General features: G+C 39.2%; 1 protein-coding gene, 1 long non-coding RNA gene and 1 other non-coding gene across 3 annotated transcripts in view; 1 reads left to right on the forward strand and 2 right to left on the reverse strand.

Moving 5' to 3' along the window:
• Position 1: 1 nt before the first annotated feature.
• On the forward strand, positions 2 to 73 carry Trnae-cuc. The gene has a single exon. It is a non-coding gene; the product is annotated as a tRNA-Glu (tRNA).
• A 2,873-nt stretch (positions 74 to 2,946) lies between these two features.
• On the reverse strand, positions 2,947 to 11,720 carry LOC119726931. Its single transcript, XR_005270870.1, has 3 exons — positions 11,353 to 11,720; positions 10,190 to 10,384; positions 2,947 to 3,922 (listed from the first exon to the last, which is right to left on the reverse strand). It is a non-coding gene; the product is annotated as an uncharacterized LOC119726931 (long non-coding RNA).
• Positions 11,721 to 13,068: 1,348 nt separating this feature from the next.
• LOC119726680 (fibrillin-2-like) overlaps positions 13,069 to 21,995 on the reverse strand; it is a 62,191-nt gene continuing 53,264 nt past the window's right edge. Inside the window, exons 21-24 of the mRNA XM_038198467.1 lie at positions 21,294 to 21,369; positions 20,097 to 20,199; positions 17,539 to 17,663; positions 13,069 to 16,073 (exon numbers count right to left, since the gene is read on the reverse strand). Coding sequence (XP_038054395.1) covers positions 15,954 to 16,073; positions 17,539 to 17,663; positions 20,097 to 20,199; positions 21,294 to 21,369 — 424 coding nt within the window. The 3' untranslated portion in view covers positions 13,069 to 15,953. The remainder of the gene's footprint in view (positions 16,074 to 17,538; positions 17,664 to 20,096; positions 20,200 to 21,293; positions 21,370 to 21,995) is intronic.

The following is a 21,995-nucleotide window of genomic DNA, read 5'->3' on the forward strand; positions in this document are numbered from 1 at the left end:
ATCCCATATGGTCTAGTGGTTAGGATCCGGCGCTCTCACCGCCGTGGCCCGGGTTCGATTCCCGGTGTGGGAAGCCTGACATTTTGTTTTCTTCACTAAATTGAATGTTTATTTCACTTTATTGAATTCCACTTATTTCATTATACAAAGCTGCCTCACACAATGTCAATTCTCATCTTTCTTTCTTTTTTATTTACTTAACAATTATTTGTACCGTATTCGATCTGGTAGAGTACTTAGTCTCAAAACAAATAGGTTCAAAATCTTCATCTATTCAGATTTTTAACTCAACCTTCACCAGATAGTTTTATTCCTTCCCTTGCTGTGTTTTTCCTTAACTTTTTTTCTCACTTGTTTTTTTTATAACTCACTTGGTCCATACCCGACTCAATCCAGTCCTGCCCATCCCAATATGGCCCTAACCTGCCCGACCTAGTGTTTCCATCCTGTCCCGTCATATCCCCTCATCTCCCTCCCCAATCACCCCCATTGCCCTGAATCCTGCCCTACTGCTCCCTTGTTTTTATGATTGTATTGTAAATTAAAGTAATTGTATAAAATTGTCTATGGTAATTTTTTGGTCATTTAAGTTACATCTCAAAACTTGAATCTTGAATCAAAATCGGATTAGCCTATGACATGTTTTAGTAACTGTGTTCCCCCCCCCCCCCCTATACAACAATGGTCGGCCAAAGTTCACTTCTTCTTTTTTTACAGTTGTTTACGAACGAATTAGTAATTCGTGCGAACGAATTAGTAATTCGTGCGAACGAATTAGTAATTCGTTCGAACGAAATAGTAATTCGTGCGGCGAACGAATTAGCAATTCGTGGGAACGAAATAGTAATTCGTGCGAACGAATTAGCAATTCGTGGGAACGAAATAGTAATTCGTGGGAACGAATTAGTAATTCGTGCGAACGAACTAGCAAATGCCAAAAAAAAATTCCACCCTGTCCCTTCCCGGGCTTCATAAGTTTACATGCCTTTGTTAGCTCAGAGCAAATTTTATTAGGGGCCTATGCCTTGCAAAAACAAGAAAGTCATACTAAAAAGATGTAATTTTAGATGATATATGTTACATAAACGCCAAGGACTGAAGCTCTGTCAAACTCCAAATTGAGGTCTACCGACACTGTTTCTGTTTTGAGTAGTCATAATGTGAACCCCCCCCCCAAAAAAAAAAACTGGATGGCTGGCTTTTGAAAAAAATTATCATCACAAATTAATATTCATGAGAAGAAACGAGGAAGAACAGCTGTTTCCATCAAAGACAAATGGGCAATAATTTCACCCTCTCAGGGCGTGCCTTCTGCACGCCTTATAGGCTCAACACCACCCCCTTCACACCCCCCCCCCCCCTTTGATATCCTCCTTCCCTTTTCCTGAAAGCTAGATCCGTCCCTGCTCAATTTTGTAAAGGTTCTGTCGCCCGGCGTCGAAAACATCAAATATGTCATGTCGTATTCAATGTTCCCATGTTTAGCGTTCGTTGTAAGGCCAAAAAAAGTCTCCGGTTTCTGGTATGGAGCTTGCCCAAAAAGTGGTGCGGCGACGCGGCTTTTTTTTTACCTGATTTTTTGCTTCAAATGTCGGCTGATGACTGCAAATGGTGCCCGACTAAACTTAGTGCAAATATATGGGAGTCCAGAGAGGCCACATAAAGCTTATTCTCGACCATAACCCAATCTAAAAACACGTTAAAATTGTGCAGCAGCAGGATTCCAGTCAAACCAGTGAGTTTGGCGGTTTTGAGACATCATCTTTCATTGAAAAAAAAACGTTTTCATTTTGCCGACGCGCATGGCTACGGCGACGCGCGCGCATACCAGAAACCGGAGACTTTTTTTTTTGGCCTAATGAATGTACTTTTTAATTTGTTTTACATTGTCTTGGGACTGAATGCCTGTGGGCAATAGTGTTTAGGTTCACTATTTTTGTTCCAGTCGTATCGTTTTGTATTGTGCTTGTCTGTCGCAGTGATGGCAAATATATGATGCAGAGAGAGCAAACCTCCGCCAAGGCTGAAAATTCCCCGCCATATTGTCAGTACAACCAAAAGAACTACATGTACTCGCATATCCACTGGACTTCCATATTTATTGCACATTTAAAATGTCAACTGTAAATTGTCTAAATTCCAAAAGTAATCGAGCAAACTATAATGGCCCGGGTTCGATTCCCGGTGTTCATTTTTACCATGGGCTATTCAGATGTTTAACTCAACCTTCACCCCATAAATTTATTCCTTCACTTGCTGTGTTGTCCTTTTTTACCTTATGATTTTCTCATTTGATTTTATAACTCACTTAGTCCATACCCAACTCGATACCCAGCCCTGCCCCTCCTGTATAGAATACCCTGCCCGACCTGTTTCCACCCTTTTCCGTCCTATTCCCTCCAGAGTTGTAACGAGTCACTGATTTTTGTGACTCGAGTCGAGTCGAGTCATTTTAAAGAAGTGACTCGAGTCGAGTCATTAGGTCAAGAAGGTCGAGTCGAGTCGAGTCGAGTAACGGTGTGTAGTCGAGTTGAGTTGAGTCAAGTATTTAGCTCGATTCAGTTCGAGTCACAAATATGAACACTATTAATAAACACAAGAGCTAAGTCACTTTTTTAAATTTACATTCGGGCTATGCTTTATGTGGTAACACTTGGCTCTTAATGAAAATAAAAAGGGGGTGCCAGATGATCACCATTCAACTAATGGGGACACTGATCAAAGCAAGTATGTATATTTATACATTATTCGCGAACATTCTAACGTGACGTGAACACCGTATAAGTCATTGCAAATATTTTTCGCAAAGTTTTGCTTTCATTTTTTGGGACTCGAGTCTTATTAGTCTTCCTCGAGTCGAGTCGAGTCATTCTGATGAGGGACTCGAGTTGAATCGAGTCATTTGCTCGCAGTGACTCGAGTCGAGTCGAGTCATTTGCCCTTAGGGACTCGATAGGAGTCAAGTCACCAAAAATTGTGACTCGAGTCGAGTCATTACAACTCTACTTCCCTCATTTCCTTCCCCAATCACCCCATTGCACTGAATCCTATCCTCCCTGGTTTTCATGATTGTGTTGTATATTAAAGTAATTGTGCATTTGCCATGATGGTATTCACAGTCAAAATCACAGTCTGAAACTGTTGCATTTACATTTTTTCAGACGAACATCTGAATTTTCCCGCCATACTAGCGCCCAGTACGTCAAACTTAAACTCTCCAATATACATTGTTTGCCTTTGCATTACTTTTATGACAAAAATCATGGTATACAGGGTTTCACGAGCGGAAGATCATTTGAAAATAAGGAGTACATTGAAATATGTCTTCACCAAACATTTTATGCAAGCTCAATATATTTTGTTTACGTGGAATACATCTGGGTTACAGACAATACATAATTATATTAAAAATAAACTAATATACTATGCACTTAGGAATATTAATTACCTAGGTTATTTTTTTTTATAATACAACAGATAGGTGTACATGTACCTTATGTATAGAACATGCCATACTTACATACAAAATTTGATGTTGTCATCACATCATGACTTTCAGCAAGCGAAATTGCAGTATTACACTTTCCTCATTTGTATCTCTGAAATGTGTGTATTTTTTTTAATTAAAATAAACTAAATCAAAATAATTTCAAATTAAAAATAAAACGAAATAAAACAAGGCAATACAATCACTCGGATAACATTCGAATACATTTCACTATATTTAGTATAACATATGAAAGTTTCTATATTATTAAATAACCTGTATTTTTTTTCAGTGGTTTCCAAGGGTCTTCGATGAACCCTTCTGGTTTGTTTTTTTAATATATAATTCCCGACATACGGCAGGTAGGGTAAATGTCCAGAGGTTGGGAAGCCGTTCAAACACTCCATCTTGCCTGTTCTCATTTATTACAGGAATCTAGAAAGACACAGAGGAAATACTAACAGTTAACAATACTTAAAGTTGAATTCAGCGGCGGCGTAACGGTTTCCAAACTGCGGGGGGGGGGGGGGGGGGGGGGGGGGGGGACTGCACCACCACAAAGGGGCACTTGCTCAGCTCCAAAATAGGGGGCACTCTTCACAACCGGCCATTTATGCAAACTACACATTATATCCCCATTTTTCGGGGATACTCTGGTCCAACCTCGTCCCCAGTGCTTACTTTATTTCCAACCTCGTTTCCATTTGTAAGCCCTGGATAGGAAACTTTCTTCCTGTATCCTGATTCGATACCGCAATTTGCTAGTAATGGATTTATATCGTGTAGTTGGTGTTGTTATTTTCCAACGTGCATTACGTGTTTTCACGTTCATTGTAATTATAACGTTTAAGCCTTCTCAAAAATACTCCTTTTCATTCCCAGTTTGCTCATATTAATATGAAATGTGATACTGCATATTGGCGGGCCAGATTGTAACATTTTAAACTCGAAAAATCGTGCTTTCATAACTCACGGCGCGACGAATTGAAGCAGTTTTTACCCCAGACACCGCATACAAAAACAAACGCTAATGTAACGCACATGCAGGCATAAGACTACTTCTCATTCGCATACCTGGTCCCCCTGGAAAGGCAATACCCGGTACCCCTAGTTCAATGGCGCACCCAACGGAGGGGGGGGGGGGGGCCTCGGGGGGCTTGCACCCCCCCCCCCCCGAGGTTGTCATTTTTTTTGTTTTTTAAGTTGTTTGTTTTAGTCCTACAATTTGACCTTGGTGATATTTAGGTGGCATATTTAAAAGGGGTGTAAGTGCGGCCAAAAATTTTGGGGATTTTTTTGACAAAAATGTAACTTCTAAAAAACTTTGCAAAAAAAATGGGGAGCCCCCCCCCCCCAAATCCAGGGTGCGCCACTGCCCTAGTTTTGGTTAGGTTGGGTTGGGTTGGGTTGGGTTGATCTACATTTCAGTACGCCTGAAAAAAATGTCTCGATCCACACCTGCTAGCCCCCCCCCCCCCCTAAAATATAGGCTCTAGAACCGCGCCCGAGTTGGAGTTAGAATAGATCGAGTTTGATCGAGTTGGGTTGGGTTTTGGAATGGGATGGGTATAGTTGAGTTGGGGGAGGGTTGGGCAGAGGGGTTGCGTTGAATTTAAAGTATTTCTAACTTAAAGTGAGCATACTTGCTCAATAAGTATACTTTCCATGTACTATATATAGGTTTTCTCGGTCAATTTCGGCAAATGAGCAGCCAATTTAACCACTACGCTATTCTATTTCGCGCGAAATCAAATGCTACTGAAAAGGGTCATTCGATTTCGTTTTATGACCAGTCAAATGTACTGTTACGTCATTCGATTTAACAAAATAATCATGCAATTTAACAATTCAACAGAGCAGCATTCAAATTCGCAGGAGCTTTTTGAGGCGTGTGTTTAGTCATTCAAATTCATTTTTGGGCAGTCATTTCTGGAATTTGTGCAATCTAAAAAACGCTTTGTTAAATTTTTTGTTTCCTTAAGAATGTTGAAGGCATAAATACGGTTCACTTTTTGGCCCTTGAGTCACTTTGCCGATGTACTTCGAAGACGAGCTTTCGCTACAGTTTTACACGCATATTTCTAGAAATGGCAGCTCGTGGTCGCTACGCTAGAGTGGCCCAGGTAGATCGAGAAAGGTTGATTGAGGCCTTCGAGGGAAACGAGCAAGACTACCTTCAGCTTGCGGTCAATTTGAACATCAACAAGTCCACAGCCAGATCAATTGTTGCAACATATTTGAGGACTGGAAGGCGAGAGACGCTGGCAAGAGGAGGAGCAACCCACAGCAAGATGGATGATGACATGCGAAACCATCTGCAAGGCATCCTTGACGCTAATCCCGTCTTGACACTTGAGTTTGAGTGAGCATCTGCAAGAGAAGCCCCAGGTTTCTACTGCCACCATAGCCAGGGCCTTGGATGGGATGATGATTACACTGAAACTAGTGGAGGACGTCCCTGATGCAAGAAATTCCCCTGAAGTTCTTGATCAACGCGTCCAGTATGGTGAGTGGTTCCTGCAGCATGGTGTTCTGGCGCATCTAGTCTTCATTGACGAGACAGGTTATAACGTCTGGACTCGACGCTCCCAGGGTAGAGCTCCACGAGGGATCGCTGCAAGACGAGTCGTCGACAGACAACGAGGGAGAAATTGCAATGCCACCTTCGCTGTTTCTAGTGAAGTAGGCTTGGTGCACCACCGAATCGCATTCGAAACTGTGACGCGAGAGAGATTCGAGGAGTTTCTTGCGGACACAATTCAAGAGTGTGATGCAGTTTTCCCAGACGACGAACCCATTTACCTCATATACGACAATGCGAGGCCTCACGTGCGAGCCCAACTCCCTGAAGGTGCCAACCCAATGATCCAGCTGAAGCGCCTCCCTCCCTACTCCCCATTCCTGAACAGCACGGAGATGGCACACTCTGCATTCAAGGCAGCAGTATAAACGCATCCTTGGGTTACCTGAGTGGCAACAACGTGTCGGAGACAGACAGGCTGCCCAGCAAGCAGGAATGAACATGCAGCAGTGGAGGTGCAATCTCCTTCAACAAGCAGCCATCCAGAGCGTTGATGTCATCACCCAAGTGAAGTGCATGCAGTGGTACAACCATACCCAAACATATATGCCAAGATGTCTGGCACGCCAACAGATTGATGGTTGAGGAAGAAACAACATAAACAATAAAAAAAACCAGGAAAAACATAAAGAAACACCCCATTCAAACACAATACAAAATTGGGTCTTGGTCAGTTAACCAATAAAGATCCCCCCCCAAAAAAAAACAAAGAATGAAGAAGAAAACAAAGAAGAAGAAAAAACCTCATTGGCCCCATGTAAAGTCTACTGGAAGCATAAATAAAGAAAACAAGGTTTGCCTGAATTAAAGTGAAGATACGAAACAGTTGCCTAGTACAGTTTATCTGTTTATTCGTATTTCTTTAGTCGTACTTATTTGAATTCTCTTTAAGCGAAATTGATTGCCTCTTTACGAAATTGAAAAAAATTAAATCAGTGAAATCTCCAGTCGAACCAGCTTTGCTAAATTGAATGATGATTGTGTGTCACGAAAAAGAATGACGATATGCTAAATTGAACACAGTGCTAAAGGAATTTGAATGCCTCAAAACGAAATTGAATGGCCGAATTCTGAATTTGAAACGCAGTAACAACTGGAGAGGCAAAATAGCTTCAATTCGAACGCACGAAAATTAAATTGGCTGCTCATTTGCCGAAATTGACTCAGAAAACCTATATTATGTTTTCCCGGCTATTTAAAACATTTGTCATTCCAATTCACCAACTCTAACATTCTACATGTATTTCGTCCTAGAAAAAAATTAACAGGCTTTTAACAAAACCAATTTAGTCATTTACCATTCAATTTCAAAGTTTGGTCAACCTCTTTAGTCACCGGGTCGAGAATATTCGCCATTACAGATCAAATTCGTCTAAGCTATTGCCGAATGGCAGCATTTAGAGATCGAATCCGTCTTATATAAATCAATTGGACGAATTCGATTTCTGACTAAAAAGGTTTGGCGTAGACTAGACAAAATAGAATACTCCGGGACAAAAACGTGTGCTCGTTGTTTGAATTTGCTTGAACTGAATTTGAAATTGTCTGACAAAAGACAAAATTAAACATTGGAAGTGCATTAAATCGATGGTGATGGACGAATTTGAATATTAGAAACGGTGAATTCGAATGATAAACGTTTTTAAATTTCCAGTAGGGAGTTAATGCATGAGAAGTTTTAACCCAACCAAACCAGATCCGCAATTTTGATAATGAAATGATAAATATTCAAACTCTACACCCTGTATACAAGCGGTTAATCTCATGTATGACCTATTTATGTTTAAGAACACATAACATTTTAACATAATATACATACACTTATTAGTTAGACTGGTTCCTGGCCCAACCGTTGTCCTTCGGACTGCGAATGTAGGGACAGGTAGCGAGCAATGAATCCTGAATGCGTTTTGAGGTTTCCCTCCTAATATTATATGCAAATTAAATGCTGGAATTGCATAGGTCTGATTCCTTCCCCCTGGATTCAAATCACAATGATAATGCTAATTTTGCGCGGAGCCAACCTATTGCAAAATGGCAAAAAGGCTACGAATATGCAATTTCGGTGGTAGGGAGCTTCGATTTTCGCTGAATACAAAAATGTTATGGATTTGGGGTGGTGCTCGTTTGCTTTCTTTAATGTTTTAGTCTCTATTTGTTTATTTTGTTATTTTTATTTTGTTGCAACAATAGTCATTTTGATCCTTCTGGAAGTGATGGTAGTCCTGAAAAGAACTGTTTGGTTAACTTCTTAGATGTTTACTGTGCTGCTCCGTCCCTACCCTCTACTGCTGTACTAGGTAGCCTTTTTTACAAAATTAATGCATGTTCTTATTTATTGCGTCAGTCAAAATATCAGTCGCTGTGGACAAAATGAAAAAGCGGTACGTGTTTTCAATTGGCCATAACTCAATAAAACATATTTTTTACCCGATTGGAAACATGTTTACATTGTTGAAAAGCTAATGGACTATGCTCTCTAAATATGCGATGTATTTGCGATGTATTTTTTTAAAGCTGTGAAAAAGAGGCTTATAGGTTTCAATTTGTTAGACACCCTGTATCTAGGTTAGACCTAATACAGCGTGAGTAAAAGAAACGACACCCAAATATCGGGCCTATTGTTTTAGTGAAGTTCTTCATGTAAATCTAGGACAAGAAAGCCCAATTCATACGCTTTGTTTTAGTACAAGAATCATTCAAATCACTCCTGGACTTTTCAAGTTGCGCAATGTTAAACACAACCACCGTTTTAAAGTTCTGTCCACGAATCACAAAAAGGTGTGCTTTCTTCCAGCAAAATGAAAACAATTCCAGACATCATATGTGATTTGTTTTCGTTTTGCTGAACGAACACTTACCTTTTTGTGATCCGTGGATAGAACGTTAAAACGATGGTTGTGTTAAAAATTCCGTAACTTGAAAATTACATGAGTGATTTGGATGATTCTTGTACTAAAAGATAGCTTAGGAATAGGCCTAATAGACCTAATGACGTCACGCTTTGTTTACATGCGCTTGCCTATGTAGTAGACGGTCCCTACTTTGTCTGGCGTCCCGACTTCGCTCCCATAGGAAAGCACATATGTAAACAAAGCTATTACGTCATTAGGTTTCAGGTCTATTGGGCTTTTATATCCTAGATTTTGAAAGTGCTACATGCAGAACTTCACTCCAGTCTCCAACAATGGTCCCAACATTTGGGTTTCGTTTTTTTTACTCTCCCTGTACAACCAAAACCAACTCGGTCCTTATACTAAACCTTACCGAACCCATCGCAACCCAAATCAAACAAAGCAAAAAGCAACCCATGCCAACCGTCCCCACTGACCAACCGAACCAAATTCAACCACACCCAACTCGATCCATAAACTTAACCCAACCCAACCCAAGCGAACCACCGGGTAGCGACGGGGGCGGGGTGAGGGGGGGGGGGGTACCGGGTGAATTGGAAACACCCCCCTCCCCCCGCGCCCATGACTAAAAGGCGGGCGTATAGACCGTTATCATGTTGCAGCCATCTTGGTTCCTTTTTGCACAGAAAACATTATCATTCAGTACTGTTATTGGATATAGGGAATATGACTAAAATGGTGGCAGCTTGATAAAGGTCTGTAGCCGCCTATCTGATCGACGCACTGAATGCGCTCTCTCGGCACACGGCCCGCTTGCGCGTGGCAAACTGTATATGCAGATTGCAAATGGGGGGCGGGGGGGGGGGGTTGGAATTGGTTACCCCCAGAAAAATGTCTCTCTACGCTTCTGAAAAACCAAACCAACCCCACTGACCAAACCAATTACAAAAGACCCTAAAACATATTTCGAAATAGCAATCACAAAGACCGAAAGTTGTAGTGAATAGGACACACTCTGGTTCGATGCATTTCAAAGATATTATTAAAATGTTCAAATGTATAAAACCTTTTGAACTTAAGTCCCTGGACTTCATGCATCTTCCTCATAACTTCTTTGCTTTCCAGGTATCTTTGTTATTTATCTTTGACATTTACTTTTATGTTTTGTTTATCTACTATTAATTTACGTACTTTATTTGTGTTCATTATGAAGTTATTAAATAAATACTGAATTGAACTGAACTGAACCGAGCTTTGAACTCTGACCTCGTCATCAGGGAGCGTCTGGTACCATACATGAGAAGCTCGAGCCGTCGCAGCCTGTTGGGCAACATTTCAATATCCCCGGGCAATCGTAGTCGGAAATTTCGATTCGGCAATCATTTGGGCACGGGTAGAATCCGATGAAACTTTGCACAACTTCACTATTCACCGGTGGACAATTACCATCTTTCTTGATACCTACATGATGATGAATAATCATTGTATGTGATCAGCTACATCTGGTGATCAGAAGGCTTCGAAGCTCTCAAATGAGGTGGCACAACACTGGGCAAAGATCACACGGGGTCTAGCCGATGTTCCCCAATACCTATGTTCCCCAATACTGATGCTCCCCGAAATCCTTAGGATTAGGGTTAGGTTATAGGGTTAGGTTCAGGGTTAGGGAACATCGGTATTGGGAAATATAGGTATGCACCCAGATCGCACGTACCACGCGATCTTCAATTTGAGGTGCGCGTATATTTACGCTTCGCAAAATCCAGGTATTTCGAAGTGGGCATTTTCTCGTTCCGTTAATTGCTGCTAGCGGCAAGTACGTGGGAACATTGGTATTGCAGGAAAAAAATGCTCTTCAGAAACGGACCTAGTAACTCAGGACTGGTGCCAAATACCCTGAGAATTTATTCCGCCTGAAATGGTATCGTTTGGAAGAAAACTGAAGGTGGTTTTAAAAGGTGTGCCCACGGGCACATTTCTTTTGGTTGACGTAAGCAACGGAATCAAGTTGCTTAAACCAAAATAATTGTCCATATGTTTTCTCTGTTTATCAATTGTACAGTCGCGTTGGAGATTAGACTTCATCGGGTTAGTTGACATGCACTCTACTTAAGATTTTGATCAGTTTTGTTTTGCCTCCAACAAACAAAAAATGAACAAAATGCAGGCAGTTATCTTTAAATATTTTCATTGCAGAATTGTTACGTATTTTTTTTTTTAAGTGTTGCTGTGCCATTTGTCTGTGACATATTCAACTAGTAAAATGCCAACCCTGCCAAATTGGGCGGTAGGCTACCGGTTTCAGAGCTCATCTACCGCCTATAATAGTTAATACCCATTGGCTAAAAGTGGTATTTGTTTATTCCACGACACGGAAAAAGTTGGAGTTGCTGCTGATTTAAGTGGAAAGTTTAAGCCGTTGAGCTCACCATTGCCTCCGCTCCTCCGCACTCGTACAATTCCAGAGTCTGACCGATCGAGGTGGGAAAACACCAGAAGACTGGCTAGAAGTAAACCCCACAGCTGCATGCTGTGCTATACAGGGTATATACCACGCTGAGATCTGTGCCAGCTCCGAGATGCAACTCACTGCGTGCGCTACGTTGGCCGTGACAGGTTTTTTTTTAGGCGCCAGGAGTTAGGCCCAAACGTGTATTACGATCGGCGGACATGTCAAAAGTGGCCAACCCAGAGAATACTGATAAACATCACCGGTTGAACTTTCACGAGATTGGACTTGGTCTACTGTCCACATGAAAAAGAAAATCTGCCAAATGTTTGCTATCAGCATCGAATCCACTAGCTATGTGAATATTAATTAGCTAGGCCTATACTAAGATCTTTTTTTTGTTTATATAAATAGCAGTAAGGTGACGGTAGCAGATGTGCGCAATCGGTTTTTTTTTTGGTAGGTCTTTTCCTCAGCGCACGGGGATCGATCGGATTGGTTTTAAACTGCGGTAGTGGCAACCTGTTTGGTCGAGAGCTGTATACAAAGGGCCTAGGCAGCTCTGTATCGATTGTTTTCATTAATTATCGCATGCGTGATTATGCACACCTGTAAACCATTGAGGAAAAAACACCGGAACTGAGTTGCTCTCCTATGATGAACTTTACACGTGACTGATGGAGAGAAGGTCTGGCGGCTTATACCAATAGAATTAAAATCAAACTTCAGAGTTTGAGGTACATGTGTTTGCGAGCTTGAAGATCACATCTACGTTTGATAACTTGACTTTGACCCCATCAAGTTTTAAGGGGTCACACAGGTCAGAATCGGCCACGAGAGGGTACTGCAATTGCTGCCTCGTTTTCAAAGTTTTGCTCCGATATGTGCAAAAACCTTGAGCGAAATTTATACCTCATGTTTAAAATGCACGAATATAGCACGTTTATGTTTCCCTTACACGTGTTGTGAACTTGTGATACTGGGTTGAAATCACTTATCTCAAGAGTATATCACTCTTCCTTACTTAATGATTGCGTGTCATCCTGGTTATGTATACGTCTGAGGACTAAGAACAATGGGTTTCCTGAGATGCACAGTATAACACCGAGGACCTGGTTAAAGTCCTCAGGTCTCCGTGGAGAAACCTCATGGGACACGTCCAGAGGGTTTCCTGAGATAACAGTAAAACAGAGGACATGGCTTCAAGTCCACAGAAGGTATCCGTGTAGAAACTTTACGGGACATGTCCAGGGGGTTTCATGAGATGACAGTAACACCGAGGACCTGCAGGCTGAGGTCCTCGGAAAGTCTTCGTGTAGAAACCCTTTGGAACGTGTCCGTAGCGGGTTTCCTGAGATAACAGTGACACCGAGGACCTGGCTTCAGGTCCACAGAAGGTCTCCGTGTAGAAACCTTATGGGACACGAGGCCGGTTTCCTAAGATGACAGTAACACCGAGGACCTGCAGGCTGCAAGTCCTCAGAAGGTCTTCGTGTAGAAACATAATGGGACGCGTCTATAGGTTTTCCTGAGATAACAGTTACATGGAGGACCTGCCTGCAACTCTGTGAAAACTTACTGTTTTGAAGTTAAATTGAACTTCCGAACGACAATTATGAATCAAAAAACCCCAAAACAAGTTTACAAATGAGAGAAATCCAATGAGGCGAAATAAATAGAAATATCACACGTTGAGTTGCTTAGAATCCAAATACTTACAAAATGCAGAAACTCAAAAATAGTTTATTTCACACCGTAACAGATTATTTACAATTTGAATTTGTTCTCATCAAAAACCTTATACGAAGTGTATACTAAATTCCCATCATTGTTAATACTGATAAGGTCAATCAAGAAAGGTTTCTGAGATTTATTTATTTATTTCAAACAGTTTACAAGAAACCTGGAGTGTTTGACAGAAAATTATACAAACCTTAAACTTGAAAAATATCGTTAAACTGTAACAGAAGCAAGCATTGATCTAAAAATACTTCCCCAAAACGGTCGAATGATATACAGATAATAAATGTTTTGCGTGCAATGGTAAGAATAATTTGAAACTTCTATTTTTGCAGTGCGGCTGTGCCGTGCACTGCGACTTATTCAATGACACGTGATCAACGACCCATCAATCAGTTGACGGGGATTCTTTCAGGCGTTATAAAAACCGAACTGAACTGACGTCAGCGTCGTACGGGCGATTACGCGTTGATCTAGATTGGGCATTCAGCTTGAACTTTGTATTCTAAAACCGTCATCAGTCGTCAAAAAAGGCAAACAATTTTTGTTTACAGGGACTGTGAGTGCAGGCCTACGTGACAACATTCCCCCCCCCAAGTGAAAACACTAGAAAGTTCGTTTGTTTTTGGTTAAATGTATGCAAGCTCCTGCCTGTTCCTGTCTATCTATGGTTAATATTCCACTCGGATATTGTCTAAACAAATATTTGAAAAATAACGTCATAACAAAGAGTAAACAATATGTCAAACGATCGTTTGAGGAAGAGCCACGATACGTTCGTAAAAATGATAATTTTAAGCATGATAATCAGTTTCCTGTCGGATGGGGACAATAACTCGGGAGCAACACCTGTATTTCATTCCCGTTTTTTTTTTGCGAGAACGAAGACAATTTAGCAATTTCCGTTCAATCACGTTTTTGTCGATATTCGGTTTTTTTTATTAACTTTTATATGGGATATTAATATCTTTATTTTTAGGGCCTGAAGATTAAAAAAAAATATTTCGACCAAAATTCAAGTGAAAGCGGAGTCGGAACAACCGAAAACAAAAATTGGAGAATCGAAAACAGTCCACACTTATTTCTCGAAATATTCTTATTAATGTTCAAACTGCAGTAAAAAAAAACCCCGAGAAAACAAGTATCGTGATCAAGGCGTGAATTGAACATTGTCCCCTCCTCTAAAAAAATGACCTGCAACAACACAATTTCTTCCATACATAGTTATAACTGCCGTTAGTTACCAGGGGAAATTGGTAGTTCTCGTACCGGTCGTATATAAATATTTGACATTTGTAAAATCGTGTTACTAAAAAACAAACTCAATAAATTTTCACATATACTTTTAGGCCGTTTTCGTATAAAACTACACTCAAGCTAACTGGATTAAAAGACACATATAACTAAATTAACCAGCGTGAAAAATATAAAATAGATAAAAACGATGTTAGAATTTCGTTATTACAATATTATTCAATAATATTTATTATTTACAAAAGTTTGGATTTCGTATGAAAATAACTGCAACGCTATAAGTTGTTTTTCTAAAAAACAATTAAAATAAAGAAATACTCCGATTCTAATTCATTTCACATTACATGTGCGTTTGTACCTTTTCGACAGTCAAACTACCTTACAACACCGTTAACTTACACTATGTACATAGACAGTTACTACTGCTAGCTATTGACACAGGAAATGCAAACTTGGGCATGTTTATTTAATTTTTTTTTCTTTTCATTTTTTTAGTCATCGTGTGCAGCTTTCCAAAAATACTACAAATAACTACGATCGATAGGAACTTCTGTTTCCATCGGTAAATAGCAGAGCTGAAGTGAAGGTTGGTTTAGAAAATAGCCAATAATTATCATCTAATGAGCACCGATTCATTCACAATAACCTTGAGGATCTACCAAAAAGGATTGTTAACAAGTGTCAAACTTGTTTGCATCCAACTGTTTAACATGTCATAAAAAGCTGTAAACAGCAGTAACTGCATTTTTGGAAGTTGCATTAAAACTGCATTTTTACGATTTCAGCACTTTTACTTATAACTTACACTATCAGATCAGAAAACATTAATTATTTTTTCTCCATATCTTTTATTTAAATAATGCTTTATTATTAAAGCCACACGACACTATATGCGTATGAATTCTGTAGAATAAGATTAAGCTTTTCTGATCGTGTCTCCTTGACTACCTTTATTACACGAAGAGCTCATCAGATGCTGTTTGCCATTTTGTTTCTCATTCATTAAAAAAAGTATCACTTTTATCCATCAATTCCACGAAAACAATGATACTTGAGGCTCAATTCGCAATTGGATTTTCTTTTTGGTACTTCTTGCATCTGATAGTCGAACCCTCACCCTGCACTATTTACTTTAACCTTGCACTGAGCTAGAAACCTTTTGTTATGCAATCTGCTGTGGAAATTACGAGTTCTGTGACGCAAAATGTCAGCCATTTACTGCAGGTGTTATATACAACGCCAGCCGTTTTCGAGATAACAAGTAGATTAATTGAAACAGTTCACAAGAGCCATCTTGTGTGGGGCTTCTGCCACCCAAAAATGGAAGAAACATAAATATGTATAGGTTGAAATTCAATAATCATATAATTCTAACAAATTTGGATGGATAAAACTCAAATTTGGAATAAAATCACAGATCACAAGTGAAATATGCACATTACAAAAAAAGTCAGTGATTACAAAAGAGTGCAACATGCGATCAAAATACTCATGCTGTAACTTTTCTGACTTTATTATATTTTTTTCGGAGGGAACACAGTTTCGGTGGTCATGCAAGCTCTGTGAAGGGGATGATCAAAGCTCTCTTCAGTGGACTGGTAATGAGTGTCGGGCCAACGTTTTGGGTTTTTGCGCTGGCTCCTGCATGGTCAGCTTGTGGGTAGCTAGTGCCGAATTCTCATTTTGTCGGTCTTCAATGGAGCGGATCTGGCAAGAAAAGTTTGGGGTTTTTTTTTCAAAATATTTTAGTTGTTATTTTCCCGTTGCATGCTTATTTTGTGATTTTTCGAGAAAAAAAACCGGTAAAATTTGTGGTATTTATGATCATATGATCATAACAGTGAGTAAAAGTGAGGCACAAAGAATCATGCTTTTCAATGGAAACAGAAGGGATAGAAAACCTATTCTGTTGGGTTGAGCCCAGTGATCTGAGAACATTTTCGGCTCACCAGCAGGTGATCTTGAGAACATCTATCATGTAAGACAAAATGCAAAATATGTGCCTGATGAATATTTCTTTTCCTAAATATGATTCAACTTTTTTGTCGGGGGGGGGGGGGGGATTTGAAAAGGGAACCAAATACAGGAACCTGTTTTTATGAATTATTGTGTGATTTGGCTTTTAACCTTTTTTCCCACTTTTTTTTCGTAGCAAGATAAATATTGTTAAATGGGTTATTGTCTTTTGTTACGACATTTTTTGTTTGGGGGAGAGGGTTACAATTTGGGTGAGCTTAAAAAAAAAAATGCTATGTAAGGCTAGCCCACCCAACTCACCCCTACACTTAAATCTATTTGTGTCTTTTGGAATACATTTGAGGAGCTGTGAAGAGAGTGATGTACATTCAAGCAAATACACACAAACAGATCTACAGGGTGAGACAGAATGATCTGGACCCAACTTCACCATTTTGTTTGTGGCAAATAGAGTATCTTGAGAACAACAAATTAATGTTTTTTTATGAATGGTTATTACATTGTCTTTCCACAGGAATTTAGAATTTTTCAAATTAGTGGCTGTGGTGAGGAGTTATGACATTTTCATTGAAGTGGCTCATTTTCCGGTCTGCACAGAGATATAGTTTGGCCTTTTTTAAATGCGTCAATAACTTCAAGTGAGTCAGTCACCATGACTAGGTTTTCATTTGTTATTACACTGCTTCGTATCAGTACGCGATTTCAATCAATTTGTTGAACCATGGAACCGTCAGAGTGTTTTTAGCTTGTGCTCTTTGCAAATGCTTTTCTTCAAAATGGTACAGTGGATATACATGAAACTTTCACCAAATATGTCCAAAATACCAGTCTATAACATATCTCATTTGCACTTGTTTTGATAATTGCTACGTATTTTTAATATTTTCTTTAATTTGGGTCCAGATCATTCTGACTCACCCTGTATAAGTGGAAAGACAGATTTGCGAACAAAAACGACAAACATGTACCACACAGAAGGCTTATCAGTGATTTTTATTCCATTGTGTCTGTATTTAGTGCTTGTTGGGTTGATTGATTGTTTGTTTCTTAGGTTGTTGGGGCTGTTGGAGTGTTCGTTTCTTTGCTTTGATGTTATACATCATGTATTTCCTAGATATTATTTTGACCAGATTTGATCACTTGCTGCATCTGTAAATAATAAATTAAAAAAAGGCATTTTTTACAACAATCTCACCCGTTCCCAGAGTTGCTCGTTCTGTGCTTTGACTTCCAGTATGGCATTCTGCATGGTTGCTATGGTATCACGCAACCCAAGAATCATCATCTGCATCTCCTCAAAGTTTTCACAAGTTGGACAATCTGGCAGAATGAAAACAAACATGACATGTCAAAATGTGTAAATACAATTACATTTCATCCTAGTTGATGTGTACTTTTCTTTGATTCATTAAAAAAAAACCAGTCTGTGTTTGCAGCTGCTTAATTTATGCTAAAACAAATTGCACTTTTTTGGTCAACAATCGATTCATCTTTACACTAAATCATTGATTTTGCTTACGTTGTTTCAGCATTCTTTGACAACAGATATGTTACGGGCACTACCTGAAGTTTTTTTTTAACATATTGGGTAAATGTCAGGTTTGCATCGCTTCCTGCAAAAAGTTCATCTCAATCGATACCGAGATTCTACTTTTGCAGAACAACACTTTACATAGTCTGTGGCAGGTGAGGATGTTGTTTTCATGGATTTGACTTGTCTAAGCGTACTCGGACTGTAAGGAACACTTCAGGGGATTCACAATATCTATTTTACAAATTGTAAAGTGTTGAATATAAACTGTTAAATGGGGTGTTGCCAGACTATTTGATGATTAGAGCGTTCCAAGCCTCATTTTCATTCTTTTTTTTTTTTAATGTGGCTTAAAACATTAGGGAATGTTTAATCACAAATTTAATATTATTCCTCAGAGCAGACTGGTATTAATTTGTAATGAAATTTTACTCCATTGCTTTCATTTCTACTCACAATCCAAAAATGAAGTGTTCACTTCGCTTTTAATTTAATATGGCCGACACGGGAATAAAGTCTACACACTTTTTCGCATTGCATTTTCCACAAAGAAGTTATATTTCATTTCAATATTAGAGTCGACTTTGTGCACATATTGTCCAGAAGATAGTCATCCATTCTTTATTGTGTAAGAGTATTAAATGCTACACAAAAAACCAACTACTTTCAGAAGCATTGTAAACATATAACATCATTATATTATTTCACACATAAAATTCAACTTTAAATGTGCATATGCCCAAAAAGACACTAAAGAATGACACTAAATTCCTGTGAAATGATTCCTTCTGGCATGCTGTCATTTTGAAGAAACCAACAAAAGGTAATTTCCAAAGATGTGTCAAGTGACACATTTTTGGAAATTTCTGTCCATTGCTTTCATTTCTACTCGCAAGTTCCAAAAATGAAGTGTTCACCTCGCTTTTAATTTAATATGGCCGACACGGGAATAAAGTCTACACACTTTTTCGCATTGCATTTTCCTCAAAGAAGTTACATTTCATTTCAATATTAGAGTTGACTTTGTGCACATATTGTCCAGAAGAGAGTCATCCATTCTTTATTGTGTAAGAGTATTAAATGCTACACAAAAAAACTCAACTACTTTCAGAAGCATCGTAAACATATAACATCGTTAAATTATTTCACACATAAAATTCAACTTTAAATGTGCATATGCCCAAAAAGACACTAAAGAATGACACTAAATTCCTGTGAAATGATTCCTTCTGGCATGCTGTCATTTTGAAGAAACCAACAAAAGGTCATTTCCAAAGATGTGTCAAGTGACACGACTGACTTAGTGAGAATCAGGTGCCAAATGCTGATTTTTGTGGATTGTGGTCACGAGAGGTCGCAATTCAAAACATGACGCAGCAAGTTTGGAATCAAAATCGACATCCAGAAACTATGGAACTTATGTTTTTCCTGTTTTCTCAAAATATACAGCATTCACAGAGCTTAAATTTCATCAGGTTAGTTATTAAGCATATTAGTCTTTAGAGTTTGGGTACTTTTGTTAGTTTGAACGAAAAAAAATGTACCAACTACAAATGGTCTGCTCAATCTTTAAAGGGAATGTACATCATTGGCTTCTGCTGTAATTTTCAGAAATGAACTATTTGAGGGGTTAGTATAATAGATCAAATACTGTTACACTGACAAGTTTGAAGTTTTGTGTTCGAAAATGCTGGAAAAACCAAGAAAAACAAATATGTTTAAGTAGTCTGGTTCCCTGACTCCACTAAAGATGAAATGAATCAATTTATTGATGCCCGAAAATTGTAAGGTAAGGAAACCAGTCTAGCTGGCCTGCACCCGTTCATGAACATGTAACCAATAGCAAACAAAATTTGGACTGAAAAAAAAGTACATTTTGAGCAGTAGTTGAAAAATAGTGAGGTTTTTCCAACGGTGGTCGGCTGACCACCGTAGGAAATTTATACAAAATACCACTTTTCTTGAAAATGACTTCACACCAGGTGCCATAATTTTACAGGATGCTTTAGACTTTCATTTACCAACATCCTATTAAGGTATTTCGTAAAAATTTGGTAGTTTTGTTTTCCAATGTTTGCAAATGTTGTATATTCCCTTTAAGCCAAAATATGTATAAGCACTGGATTACACAATCTGGACATTGAGTCAGAGAATAGTGTTTTAGAAAATGATATGTTCTGCCTGGTACAAGTGGTACAGAAGACATTCGACTTTGCACTTACGCTGGCAGGAATGCGCATCGATGCCAAGCTTGAAGTTGGGTTCACAGGAGCAGTTGTAACTGCCTCCATAGTTTGTGCAAGCATGATCACATCCACCGTTTTCCTTTCAAACAAAATTTTGGAAAACAGTTGAACATTTTATTCACCCTTACTCTCTACTGTCTTTTACCAAGTACTGGACCAATCCCCCAAAATCCATAAATCACACTGCTTCCAATGCATGCTTTGCTTTAGGCCTCCAGGCCCAAGTCCATCATACTCCGTCAAACCAGGCCTGCAGGACCAAGTCCTCCAAAATCCATCAAAATGGGGGGATGGATGTTGATGGAGTTGGGGAGGTTGGGGTTAAGGTGTTTTATACTGCTCTAAACGGTGGTAAGACAATTGCTACTGTTAATAAATAAATAAAGTAATCTGAAGAATTTTCCCATTATATTATTATTACCCTTAGGCCTTATATCTTAAAGAGAAATTTACCGGAAACTTCTGCAGCAAACTAATCTCAAATTTACATTGCCCATATGCTGCCTATTTTTTTTTTATGAACCCAAGACAAAGGTTGTTGCATGGGTACCCCAGAGAGAGGTGCAGCCCATACCCTCCCCCCCCCCCCCAATTTGTCACAGTTTTGTTTTTGTTTTTTTAATATTTTTTAAGGAAGTATGTCTTGTCCTGCTTCTTCTGCTGTAAACTGGTTATTTAATCACTTCAAAGACAGAAGTTTTCACCCACATGAACAAATATATGCCTTGCTTGTATGTTTGGTTTTGCCTCCATTTTGGGCAACCCCCCCCCCCCTTTTTTTTTCGTGTGCAAATGCTGGGTCCGCCACTAGATACAGAACCACCAGCCCATATTGCCTCAACACAATTATTTCAGTTTTCTTTATACATCTACCTTTCAAGATTTCAAAAAGAACAGGAAACAAATTCTGACTGCCCTGCAACAAATGGCAGAAACAGGCAATATACCACAGGCAACTGCACTGTTTACAGAAAGCCAGGTGTCATATTATATATTCACTTCTCCTTCCTAAGTCAACGTACAACATTTGCACAACAGGCAGTTGCACACGCCATTAGCGGCCTACGTGGTGTAGGGTTCAGGTAATGATTGCCTAGATAAAAGAAGAAGAAACTGACTGCCCGAAAAAGAAAGAAGAAATGTTAAAATAGTTGAAAGCTGCGAACCACTTACATTTTGGCATTCATCAATGTCTAGACACTGCTTGAGGTTGTCTTGCATTGCTTCAAAGCCTGCTTCACATGAACAACTGCAAGACAGAATATTGGCGGTAAGCAACAGTGATTTTAAAGGTATTCTACAGCATTTGCTTTTGCTGTAATTTTCAGAATTGGATGGATTTGGGGATTAGTATTTTTCAGCAAAAATTGTTAAACTGACCTGTTTAAAGTTTTGTGTTCATAGGTGCTGGAAAAACCAAGAGAAAAAAATGCTGTTCTTGTACTTTGCTTCCCTGACCCTACTTCAGATGAAATGGAGCAATTTATGGATATCGGGGAATTGTCAGGTCAGGGAGCCAGACTAGCTGGCTTGCACTCGTTCACAGATGTGTAACCAATTCCAAACAAATGTGGACTAACTAAATTTGCTAAATTAAGGGCAGTATTTAAACAAAAAGTCAGGTCTTTTTTCCGACAATGGTCGGCCATTTTGATGCAAAATTCCACTTTTCTTGAAAATGACAACACACCAGGTTCCCTGATTTCAAAGGATGCTTGAGACTATTATTCACTTACAGTCAAGTAAGGTTTTCAAAATAATTTGGTAGCTTTTTATTGTTTTTGTTTGATATTTGCAAATGTTGCATATTGGCTCGATTTCAGCGAGCTACTACAAAGCAGACAACGGTGCTTAGAAAATTGCAGTGCTCAGCAA

The sequence above is a fragment of the Patiria miniata genome, unplaced genomic scaffold, assembly GCF_015706575.1.
Source record: "Patiria miniata isolate m_02_andy unplaced genomic scaffold, ASM1570657v1 HiC_scaffold_2, whole genome shotgun sequence".
NCBI lineage: Eukaryota > Metazoa > Echinodermata > Asteroidea > Valvatida > Asterinidae > Patiria > Patiria miniata.